Source organism: Papilio polytes, unplaced genomic scaffold, assembly GCF_000836215.1.
Source record: "Papilio polytes unplaced genomic scaffold, Ppol_1.0 DF824047.1, whole genome shotgun sequence".
In the NCBI taxonomy this organism is placed as follows: Eukaryota; Metazoa; Arthropoda; class Insecta; order Lepidoptera; family Papilionidae; genus Papilio; species Papilio polytes.
The window spans coordinates 813,154-826,450 of NW_013525157.1; the positions used below are offsets into that span (position 1 = coordinate 813,154).

At 30.3% G+C, this 13,297-nt stretch overlaps 1 protein-coding gene across 1 annotated transcript; it reads right to left on the reverse strand.

Annotated features, from left to right (window-relative positions):
* Window positions 1-1,192: 1,192 nt before the first annotated feature.
* Window positions 1,193-7,289, reverse strand: LOC106100326. Its single transcript, XM_013279149.1, has 5 exons — window positions 7,218-7,289; window positions 4,645-4,811; window positions 2,694-2,827; window positions 2,259-2,441; window positions 1,193-1,311 (listed from the first exon to the last, which is right to left on the reverse strand). The coding sequence occupies exons 1-5, from the start codon at window positions 7,287-7,289 to the stop codon at window positions 1,193-1,195; spliced, it is 675 nt and encodes a 224-aa protein (XP_013134603.1).
* Between the last annotated feature and the right edge of the window lie 6,008 nt (window positions 7,290-13,297).

The following is a 13,297-nucleotide window of genomic DNA, read 5'->3' on the forward strand; positions in this document are numbered from 1 at the left end:
AGTGGAATCTAAACTTATATAAAGAGTATTTAAATGTCTTCATTATTATGTGAAAATTAATTACTTATAAACAATATTAATCAATCAACTTATTTATCAAATAAACATAACCATCTTTGGGTACATTTTAAGGTTATTATTAAAGTCAACAAAGAAATAAACCTAATTAATAAATATCTGTTTAACTTGAAATAACAAAACATAACTCAGTCGATTTAATCGAATATTATGTCATTACGAGATAAATATTTATTTCATCTAAATTTATACGCATAAGTCTTAAATTTCTAATGGGTATTACATTAATTGACTAGAGTATGCAAGCTAATACGATACTGTCTAGGCCATCGTATAGCCCATAATTGGGCAAATCTAATATAAATATGGAATGATTACATACAAATATCTACGAATCTAATGATAATTGTGAAAATGTGATGATACATTATTTTTTAATCAAGTGTTAGTTGAAGCTAAATTGGCTTATTGGAATATACAGAAATGTTGATTTATTGGAAGACGAGATAGTATTATAAAGTTTGATTTACAGATAAAAATAATTTAAGTAAAAAAATCTAATTTTATTGGCAAGAAAAATAAGATTGTCTAACTCGGTATACGCTTTCTCTGTAATATGCCTCGACAATGCACTTTCATTCAATCAGTTCGTTTTTATTCGTTTTCCGAGAAGCTTTTCGTATTCTTTAAGATCTTTTTCAGTTCTCAGTATATCACCACTCTAGATTCTAGTTTATGACGTGCAAAAAATGTTAAAACATCAAATTACATACTACTTAAAAGCAATTGATCCCATTCCAGGCTATCTTTTGATAATTTAAAATCAATTTACAAATACAAACCTTAAAAACTATATTAATTAGTAATAGTTGTTTATTACAAAAAACTATGCAAGTACTTTTATTGTGATTTTAAATAACGAATTAGTTATTTTTGACCGTTTGAATTTGGCTAAACGTTTGAATTTGACCTTCAATGAGTGGTTTATTAGACACTCTACTGGACCCCGTTTTGTCTACACTTTAACTACACTCATCTAACACTTTCTAATCTTTTATAGTTTATGAACACTTTTCATAATATACATTTCATTCTTTAGTATAGCACATCACACTTGAGCGCTCTGTCGTCCTTATTCGTATATTTGGTGTTCAGTGGGTGATATTTGTCACCCTCAAAGATAATTCGGTCGGGACATACAGCACAGAACTCCCATTCCTTTGTAAAGCGATCCTCGTCGCTTATTCTTCCATAAGCCGTTCACGTCGTCACCTTTGAGCGCTACATTTGTTTCTGTAAATTGATATAATAGTTACAAAACTAGTAACACGAAAACTGTAAATCTTACTTAATATTATAAATGCAAAAGTTTGGATGGATGGATGTTACAGTTCGCAGACTAAAAGGCTGAACGGATCTTGATGAAATTTGTCATAGATGTAGAGGTTAATCTGGAAGAATACATAGGCTACGTACTTTTAATTCCACGCTGACGGAGACGCCGGCACAAGCTAGTACTTCGTAAATAAAAATATACTTAAGTAATATTAGCGTTTGTTATTCAAAGAACATGTTAGTAATTTTAATATTGCTAGATCTAAAAATACATGTATACTAAGATACAAACATAAGTTTTAGAGTCCATTTATACCGAGCAAGGTACACAAACATGTTAAATATAGGAATGGTTATATGTTCCTTTCAGTGTTATTACTTTCTAAGTGTGATGGGGGTGAACCCTTGTCACTGATGCCTATACGACACGAGATTAATTAAATAACTTTTTAAAAACATTATGGTATCAACATTACATTTTTAAGTACATATTTTAGCTTTTTATCCTTAAGGTAGTAAAACATAAATATAAACAAAGTTGTCATAAACGGATTGCGTCAGTCTTTACCGACAACTTAACAATCCATACACGCACCGAAGTCTGCAGACCCCGTTAAAAATACAAGCAGTAAGCCAACCGCCTTGAATAGTCTATCGACTGTTTTAAGTCTTTGTATTGCTTTGATATTTTCAATCCCAATGTAAAAAATAGTATACACGTTCCGATATTACTTTTTGATATAGGTTTGATTTCTCTCCTGTTATATTTTCTCTTTGTTCCTCTTTTGTAAAAGTAAAATGTACGAAAATTCAGCGGTAACATTAAATTCTAATGTGGCGCGAAATACCAAATCTTTTTATGTAAATGCTTACGTGAGACGGAAAGGAAAATTCACACAACATACCTAAATGGTTGAGGTTTTCTTGTTGAGGCAGGTATTCTTGAATATCGTTCACTATCCTGTTAATATCTTGTGTGTCTTTAGCGATACTGCAAAGTTCTTCCTGATTGAAGTCTGGAGTGATTTGTTTGCACAGGAGTATTTGACTTATCACGTTACCGAAGTTCGATGGGCCGGCACGATTCTCTGTTCAGAGTAAATAAATAGTTGAGTAAATATAAATAGTGAACTAATCTATTTTTTTGATTAAATACTGTAAGGTTACACATTTTTTCTTTTATACTTACTGATGTTTTCATCATCATTAGACTGTGATTAAAATTCTCTGATACATTTTACTACAGGCTAATATACCATAAACTTCTAATTAAAACCAACGATTGAAAGAATACAGTATCTTAAATAGATTGATGTTACATTGTTTATTGAAATAGTTACCGTAATATGACGTCATATCCATTGGCACGAGCTGCACAAGCCGGTGGCACTTAGCGAGCTCTCGCAGCAGCAATTGCGACATGAAGTACAATAACACCAGCTGTGGTTGCTCTACACATCCCTCGCTTGTAGTCCTGTACAAAAGAAAACCTTAGAAAAATTTTCCATTTAGAGATTGGGCACGTAATTTTGTACAACAGTTGTGGATTAGTAGAAATAGCAACTCAATACAAGTGGCATTCGCGCGACCCTTAATTGGTAATCGGATCTATTAGGACTAGCTATTAGTAGTCAATTAGCTCAGCTTCACTTGTTTACATAGATTAAAAATAAGTTTTATCACTTTTTGTAATATAGGATGTTTATTTTTATAATAATTTCAATTAGCATTAATGCATAAGGTTATCGTAACTTTACTAAATGAGATTTTTTTGCTAATGTTCCGTAGAAATTAACTTTTGGAATAAATTATTTTAAATTAATTTGATGCACGAAATTTTAAAACAATTTAATTTATCTCCCGCCCCTATCCAATTCCCGTAAATACCACTTCAGATCGCGGCCAGGGATATTCTATGATGAGGTCTTTATTTAATGTACGAGATAAATCCCCTGCTATTTTAATTCAGTCGTTTTCTTTTATATAGGGATTATAGTCGCCTATTTTGAATAATTAATAGGATACTAAGCCCAGCTAGACGATTCTGTTCGCGTTTGACCTTATACTGAGGACAAAGGGATAAGGATTATAGGATTTTATGATTACATTTTCTGTTGAAACTTTATACAACAATCGCAATACCCTCTATCGATAATAATATTAGTTTAGCTATTATCAATGTTGTCCCACCATTAAATTCCTGTCTCGACAAAGAAATGTGTTGTGCGCGTCATTGAATACCAGTTTTTCAGACACTAACACTTAGCCTTCAAGTTATAACTTTTTCAACCTTTAGGTAGACCGTTAAGCCCGCTGTTTGTTATCAATTTTAACTAAACAATCAGACTGTGAAGTTAAACTCGAAACTTCGTAGGTTTTAAAGGCTGATAAGCTGATGTAACTTTTTAATATTCTTACGTACTTTCTTAACATTGGGTTGTTATTTCGTTGAAAGCTTCATGAGAAATGAGATGTAAGAATGTTGTATTATCGTCATATCATTGAAGGAACAGCCATTAACGGCTATTCTATATTCTCTAGCCGTATATTAACCCCTCACCAGTCATCCTTCATACCCTTTTCATCTGCGCCCTGATTATTCATCGGGGACAGATGTACGGAATGGTTATCGATTAGAATCACCTTATTGAGATGCCAATATTCTTGTAAACTTAAAATTTAATGTATTATTTATTATTATAAACTAAGCTTTAAATTATTTCAAAACTAATGCGATAATATAGATTGCGTTAAATATTAAACTACATATATTTTATGTTGAACTCTGGTTTGAATTTAATGTAGTGTGTAATTTATGTAGTTGTTTGTGAACGTTAATCTAATCCTACACACGTATCAGGTGGCCACAGGCGAGTATCGATTTATTATAAGGTAAACATATTTCTATATTATTGTACCCGTGATAGTAATAAATTTACATTTAATTGGACACATAAATTAATTAGAGCATGATGTTTTAAAAAGATAATAAAGTAGACAAATAGTATGAGACTTTAAACACTATTTGTTCACCATAATTTACGTACAATAAGATGGATGACATTTTTTTTTTAATTTCTCCATGTACTAAACACATGCTGTTTATATCTCAGGAATAACGGATAAAGTGCACGAGAAATTAACATTTTTATTACACTTAATTAAGGGGACTCCCTTAATAAGGTAACTAATAAGGTAAATAATGGTTGTTACTTGTTATACTTCACACTGCCCGTGTAAGCGAATCTGCATTCAGTTTCTATGTATTACTATTAAAGATTTAATACGTACTTTTTACACGTAGGTAAGACGAGCTGACTGGTTTGCTTAGTTGCCTCGACGCAGGCGCGGCGCAGTCGGCGCACGCGCTCGCGCAGCTCGGGGCAGTCGGGCGGCTGGCCGATGTGGATAAGCAGGTCGCGGAACAGCGCCAGTTGCACGTTGATCTCTGTTATCAACTGTAGACAATAATAAAAGTTACACGCAGTAGGGCTGCCACTTAGTGGTAAAGTTACAAGATAGAGTCACAATTTAAATCTTTACGTCACTTATTGAAACTTTTATAGCCATGACAAAAAGAACCACACTTTAGTTCTTTTAATGTAGCGATCGTACTTTGTACAACAGATTACATTGTGAGCGGTTTGATACAAGCGACTTAACCCTTAAGAACGTAATTACGACAAGCAATATGAGGAAACCGACTATTGTAGAATCAGGTCACGAAAGTAAGGGAAAAAAATACAAAGCGCGAGAACGTGTAAGCAGAAATAATACGTAGTTTTTATTGAATGTTCTTCATAAATGTTTCAGGATTAAAATTAAAACGATGATTTTATATGTGAATTCTAATGCAGATGTAAATTATTTGTTAAACTGTTGGTTATGTAGAAATATACACAAAATGTGACTATTTATTTGCACGTTTACATGTATTCATTCGATCTGCTAAATACTAAATTTCCTCGACGGTACTGCGAAGAGGAAATAGGCTTTTAAACGAACAGTTTAGTCTACGTATATTCTATTTTGACTTAAGGATGAAGGAAAAGTTCAATAGCATTTAATTGAATGTATTTAGATATTTCTAATAAAAACAGTGTTTATTAAAAATACTTTTATTCAGTAACTATAATTTTTAAAAAAATACGAAAATGATTTTTTCCAGCAACAACAATGTGATAAAAGTTAATAACCAAGATATTTAAATGTAGGTCAAAGCTATTTGTTTAAAATTGAGTTACAATTCAGTGTTTCACTAAACAGCTATTTTTGACACGCAACGTAAACTTTGTTTCTCTAATTAGTTCTATAGTCGAAGGCTTTATTTTACTCTGTAGCACAAACTCAAATTATAATAAAGAAATCGAATTAAGTAGAATATAAGTAAAGTTAAAGTAAATAAAATATATATGAGCTTAAACACGATATGATAATAACTTACACAAGTTGAATACTTGAAACGGCTTTTTATTCGAATTAATTATAATTCCCGAAACCAAAGTTCAGTATAAATTAACAGTCGCTTACAAAGCGCTGAAGTAGAAAAGTTCGCTTTTTTTCGAATAAATTTACAAAACTAGGGAAATGTTGCCACCGAAATTTGAATTTATGCCAACGCGTGTGTACATTTTATTTCAGGTCAATGTTATTTTCACACATTTGAATAAAATTCATAATTTATTCATAAACTTTGCTGTAGTTTTAATAAAAGCAACACTTTTATTTTATTACTTATTTCACTGTCATATAAAATAGGGTACGAAATGTAAAAAGTTTTTTTTTATTGTTTTTGGATGGATGTCATTTGTCAAAACTTTTCATTATAGGTGCTATTAGGGTTGAACAGAATTTTGTGAAATGCGTGAAACGTAATTTTTATGTTATTTAACTTTAAAATATTACAAAATTTAACCTTTTCTTTTTAAATTATCATTAACATACTTTCCTTAATTTATAGTTAGTGCTAATTAATATCCAATTATTTTTAATCTTTTCAACTTATTAATTGTCGGTTTCTTTTTTAGTTTGATAACTTCATGAAATGCTTTTTTAAACGTAACTTAAGTTTAAACTTACAATTTAACACTAATAAATCACTAGGTAATCATAAAGTGCACTAATTAAATTATACTTTTATCAAATTTATAAATAATATACTAACTTAGTTTAAGTAAAATGTAGATACTAAAATAATATTGGATCTTTATCTGTAATAAATAAATATTATTATATTATTATGAAATAGATAGAAAATTCAGCAACCCACCATAAACACTCTAGGTTTTCAATATTGAGCTTTATTACAATTGTACATAGTTAAAAGTGTTCGTAACTATTATATTAATAAGACTGACATTTCTTTCTCGTAACACGACGGCGCGGCGACGAGTAATGCTCTCATTAAGCATTCTATTAGACAGGCAGTGAATAGGTGTACGTAGTAAAGGTCAGTTTTAATGAAGCCCCGGAGCGTACGAGGCCTAAGATAATAGATTAATTGCTGCTAACGTAAATAAAGTAGGAACTCTCTTTGTTTTATTGGAACTTTCCTATATACGCATATGTAAGCTTCATGTAGTATTTAATGATTTTTAGAAACACTGTATTTTTTCACTAGCCTATAATACTTGGCGATAACGTAGCGTTTTAAAGCTGAAAGAATTTTTGAAATCGGCTTAGTAGTTTTTAAGTTATTACAAAACATACAAAAACCAAAAACACAAATCTTTACTCTTTATAGCATTAGTATGGATCTACGATTTTTTATTTTCTCAAATCAATCATAAGTGACTAGGTTTTATAAGAGTTTTTGTTAACGTAACACCCTTGAAGAAAAGTAGTATACACGTTTGTTTACTTACCGAATTTGCTGTCGGTTCGTGTGACGGATGTTCATGATGGTATGAAGATAGATGTCGTATCGTCCCCGCCATTACGTTACGCTGTCGTTGACATCACGTCTTATATTCTTCGAAAATAATGTTTGTCGATAGTTCTTCCATAATTGAATTATTATTTAGTTCACAAATACTTTAGTAAGGACTTTTAATTATTAACTGTAAGGAAACATTTTTCATACTAAATTTTATAGGTGAATAAAAGTTTTGAACAAATTTTTAATCGTGTAATTTTTTAAGGAACTAAATTTTATATACTAGTACATATTATGTAATGCTTGGGAATATCGAAAATGTAATTTTCATATTTCAATTATTGTGTGATTGAAAATCTATTTCTTAAAGGGAAAGGTAAGCAAACGTCAGGTTCGGTTTGATGACGGTCCATCTAAGTGGAAAACAAGCTATATTTTGTACTTTTTCGTATAACTAATATCTAGAAATAAGAAATATGTATACTTGAAAGATGGATCTTGGTAATCGTCTTCAATGATCTCTTATAATTTACTATTATTTTGCTAATAGCTTATTTTTCACAATTACATGTCCATTATTTTCTTGACCATACATTTTATGAATAGAGGAAGATTCGTATTTCAAGTCCATTAAGTGTGAACTGTATGTTTACTTAGGGTAGGAGATTGTGAGCAAAAATGGCGTACACATTACGAGAAAATCTGAAGGGTCTCGCACAATGTCACATTCCCATGAAAGGAAATACTTGTAGTGTGTTGTATTCCCGAAAAAAGAAACTTATACTTTGCTACGACGAAGACTTGTTTCCTCGATGTGTAATTTAAGGCTGATGTGAAGAAAACAGTATATAACTTTTCTAGTGTAAAAATTATATTTTAAACAGTTTCATAACTAACCTTAGTTATGTAAAAAAATTTTATACCTCTATTTTTTTGCGATAGTATTTTTTTAATATTGCGTCAGATCTATTAGATTGACACTTTATATTTACCTACATGATAATAATTTTTGGACATAATATGTTGGCGAAAAAAAGCAACAGCCGATTATCTGTACTCTATATATAGAAAATGGCTTTTAAAGAGTTTAATTGTTTCGCAATATATGAATGTATAACATGTTAAAAAGTATACATATATATATACTTATATATATATATAAATGTATGTAAGTACGAGTAAAACTAGCATACGTTCCAACTGATCCCTCAAAGATATTTGCATTTATTCATACAAGGAAACAAGATGTAGACGAGTTTGTTCCCTCGAGGATTAAGGCGGAATGTAACGACTACGGTAAGCTGATGTTCTGTTCGGATATCTTATGCATTCTGTTTTCTCACCTAGAGCTATAAATCTTGTAGTTGAAGCTTCCTGTTTATATTCCTATGAATTATTTTGAATAAAGTCTTTATTTTTATGATAGATAACTACTAGCAGTTGCCGGTAACTTCGTCTGTGTGGAATTATAACAAAAAAATGACTATCGATTCGATAATAAAACAAATCTTTAACACTGCTCCGTAAACGCCGCTTAAAATCTGGCAAATGGTAAAATTTAAAAGATATTTGAAGTTTAAACGAGGCCTATACATTTGAGTGTTGGTAAAGAATTAAATTTCGTTTTTTTTTAAAGATAACATTTATGTCACTTACATGTGTAAGTACCTATAAGTTACTATACTAACTTATTAAAAAGTTTGTTATTAAAACGCTACGTAAAATATACGCTATTTTAAATAATGTGTGAGTTTGTTTCTTTGTAACGTGATACAGGGTAAGGTCTCGATTTTCCATCACGTCGGCAGTTCAAATTGGGTACACATAAGGTTGTTAATTTGTTTCAATGCTTTGATGTTTGGTTTTGAAAGGATATTTGAGGAGTATGTTATTTAAATATTGTATTTGATGTACGAGTATGTCAATATTTAATGATTTCTTTGGTTACCACTGACTTTCATTATGTACTTACTTATTAACTAGGGTTAATTAAAATAAAAAAAAGCTTAGTAAAACTTACACACGAGTAATTTTGTTAAGTATTTAAAAGAATGTACATAAGAAAGATAATTTAGTTATAACTAATTGTTCTTTTTTTTAAATAAAATAATACCAGCTACAAATCTATTTTAGAATTACAAACCAAAATGTCAACAAAATGTTCTCGACAAACTTTGGATTTAAACTTTTAAATGGTCGGTCGCAAACTTCTCTTAAACTATAGAGTACTAGTCTAAGACTGCTTTATAAGGTATTTTAAAATCTTTATTAAATAATTGTCATAAGCATTTAATTCATTGGGAAATTTTGTTATGTTACTCTAAAAATGTTACCATTGTTTTATGAATTTTATTTTCTACTTTACATTTTTAAGCATAGCAGTTTAATATTATTTACATTAATATTCAGTATAATTATTTATTTATATAATTTAAATTGTTTTTTTTGTTTCATTAAATTTACACTACACAATTTTTGTATTTACATTTGAAATGTTCAAAATAACTTTTATAACACTTTTAACTCGATTGCGCCCGCGCGTATTGTTTCGCTACGGTGTTGCTACGAACACGACTGTCGTAGCGAGTTTGTGTCAACGTAGTGTAGCTAGAGCGTAGCAATCGGCGTAGCGCCCGTAGTAGACTGCCGCAGATTGCGGCCGCTTCGCCCGCGCCGACCCGCGCACTCCGCAGCGTAATGATTGACAAAATACTTCACCTGTGTTTTCTTAGCAAAAAAGCTCGCGTAAACAACTTGTAGCAGGAAAAGCTTACCGATACGAACGGCACCATAAAAATTGACATCCATAAACAAATAAAAAAAACTCGTAAAATATCAAATAAATTAGTTATTGCTTCTTTATGTACAAAAACATTTTATTTACGATACTTTGTACATATTATTTACAGTAGGATAAGGTTTAGGAATCGTAACTAAAAAAAGCCAACGGCGTACTAGTATTGAAACTGTTTTTTAATGTTAATTTTTATTTCACAATCACTTCGGTAATCTGTTGCTTACAAAAAAGCTACGAATTCAACAAGTATCAAAGACATACTGTACATTAATATACAATTTATTTAAATGAGTTTGATACTATAATCGAAATCGAAGAATATTATTTATTCCTTCGATTATTTTGTATCTTTCCCTCATGTATTTTAGAGCATATTTGTGTAATCAAATATACATGTGTACTTGGAATAGTATACCTTATTGGATAATAAAGCATAAAGAATCTCTTATAATGCTCACTGGAGCTCGTACGGGTATATTTTCTATTCCACTTCAAAAGGCGGATTACATTAAAGATAGAACATAAAAGTAGGCCATTGTTACAAGGAAATGTATTTAACATTTCTGTTGCGGCAATTTTCTTATTGTACGGTAACCTTACACCCCGTTATTGTTAGAATATTGGATAGGATACGACGACATGGTTATAATATTATTTTGTACTATCTGCACGAATTAGTTCGAACATAATTTAAGTTACCGACTAATATTCGATTCTAAATACTTACATAATCTGATATTTTGCTATATGGTAACTATATGGCTCTTAACAACTCCTAGACCAAAGGAGGGCAAGTACGTTTTACTTTAATTTTAAAATCCTAAGACTGATGTTTGTTTTCTGTTCATTTCATTAATTCATTTAATAATTTGTCATGAAATAGCAAATGATAATATTTAGTAATTCAATTGTGGTAACCACATACAATCCATTCGGGCAATTAATACCTGTCAAGATGTCATGCAAGTGATGGGGGAGCGCTGCGTACGGGGAATTGAATTTATTGAACTATATACTGATATATAGATATTATATATAAATTTGATACATCTCATATCATTGATATCATACATTGGTTTGTTTTTAAAATGTAGAAAGATAAAAACGACAACGGCCAGTCCTCCATTCAAGTGTACTTCTTTTTGAACTAACAACTGTTGCTTTTGACATATTTCTTTATATTATAGTGTTAAACGAGTGTTGCAATTCTTTAAAATCTTTAAAATACGATTAAAATATTTAAAGATGTGTAGATATAGTTATTTTTAATATTAAAATCACGTCATAAAACCTATAAGCTTAAGATATTTATAGAAACTACTTTATACATAAGATTATCAAACTATTTTTGGTTTTACAAAGCAAAACAAGTTCCGTTTCTTGAAGAATCATATTTTTTATTTAAATACTGCCCATTTTCCTTATCATTTTTCGTAATATATTCGAACACGAAGAGCAAAAAAGGTAACCGTCGTTCAGTTAACAAATGTGGCCAATTTATTTCGCCACTCAACAAATGGCAACGAAATGTCGCTCTGTCAATTTTTTTACCAACATTTTCTCGCCTTTGTTTTCACAACAGATGTCAGCATATCTGTTATTTTATTTTACATAGTTAAAATAGTAAACTAGTTTCATTTAAAATGTTAAATATTTCTAAAACACAAACACTTTTAGTGCTCTCGGTAATAGTTTAGGACAAACAATTAAATTGGTTTATTCAATATTAAAATAATGAAATTAATTCATGCTAATGGGAATATTTGAAGAAAATTTTCAAAGAAAATAAAGCCTGCCGACAAGTGAAAGTCGACGGAAATATGTAAATAACTTTTCAATGCCGCGAAAGTCGCTGTAAAACTTCTTATCTAACTTCTTCGGCTTTTGATTTATGAATTGCTATTATCATAAACGAAGATTCTTAGAATTATCGATGAATTGATGATAGAATAAAGTAGAAGAACTTGAATACGCTAGTACAAGAAAATTCCGATGGAGTTTAAATAGATTTGTGTGTAATTGACAACCCTAATATTAGCGGATGATATCAACTAATATGCCATGAACCTTGATGACATTAATCTGATGGGAGTATAGAGAAGCGTTTATTGTAATAAAAAAAAAACTTCATTAACAATTTTTGTTTGTTTTATGTTACTTTTATATTTTAGGTCATTGACATCAAAATCGATTTAACATTTTTTTTAATAACACTTAAAATCATATTTAATTTTAGAACAAAAGTTATCGGTTGATAAATTGTTGAGATAAATATGAACCAATGACCTAAACTGATTTAGTTACACGCAAGCTTTTGTAATCCTTTGCTTATTCGTAGCACTATGACTAATGTTGACTCAACTTTATATTCAAATTATAAGTTTTAAAAATTCATGACAATCTCAAGTAAACAATCTGTATTCTTTTGTTTTAGATTGTCTAAACTGATTACGTGTATAATAAAATAACCAATGTTTTTAAATTTACTGTAAAGAATTTCATGCAGTTTGTGCATGCATAATATCAAACTGCTAACTTGAATTCTAATCTCAATCAATTTTCTCATTTGAATAAGGACATATTTTGTATTATTACACATTTTATATACCTTACGATAGTTGTCGGAAACTATAATGTTACAATTGCAAATCCAATTATATTACTTGTTTTTTTCTCTAGTAAAATTAATTGGACGCTTACGGGAAATACGAAGCAATTAATACGAACGTTGGTCGGCTTCAGCTAGAACGGCGGGTCGTTAGGCCACCGGCAATCGCACGAACCTGCTACCTATAGTACTGGCTGGTTTTTGAATATCACCTTACTAAGTCAATACGATACGATTGAACAACCGTACTCAGTTTATAGCATTTGATTACAAGTGCATTAAGATTTACCAAAGGTTTTTAAAATAGTGTAACATTTATTATGGTTGTCAAATTTTACTAATGTTGTAAATTCGAAAGTTTGGAGGAATGGATGGATGAATGTTTGTTATAGTTTGTAGCACAAACGGCTAAACGGATTTGTATGAAAGTTGGTACAGATGTAGAGCATAGTCTGGAAGAACACATAGTGAAAGAGACGTTCTTGTACGGGGTGGTACGCGCGAGTAAAATAATTAACAAGTAAACCAAAACTAAACAACTTTTAATAAAATTTACAAATTAAGAAATATATGTACAATTCAGCCAAGCGTTGTGACATCTTATCGAAGACTACTTAAATTATTTACAAAAGAATTAATAAAAAAATATACATTCTTATTTTAA

Bases quoted from the DNA above. Each gene is read 5' to 3' on its own strand.
- LOC106100326 (XM_013279149.1), bottom strand. From the start codon at position 7,289: ATGGCGGGGACGATACGACATCTATCTTCATACCATCATGAACATCCG. The intron at 4,812-7,217 runs GTAAGTAAACAA...TATTGTCTACAG, and splicing joins ACGAACCGACAGCAAATTCG to TTGATAACAGAGATCAACGT. The intron at 2,442-2,693 runs GTAACTATTTCA...TACTCTGAACAG, and splicing joins GGATATGACGTCATATTACG to AGAATCGTGCCGGCCCATCG.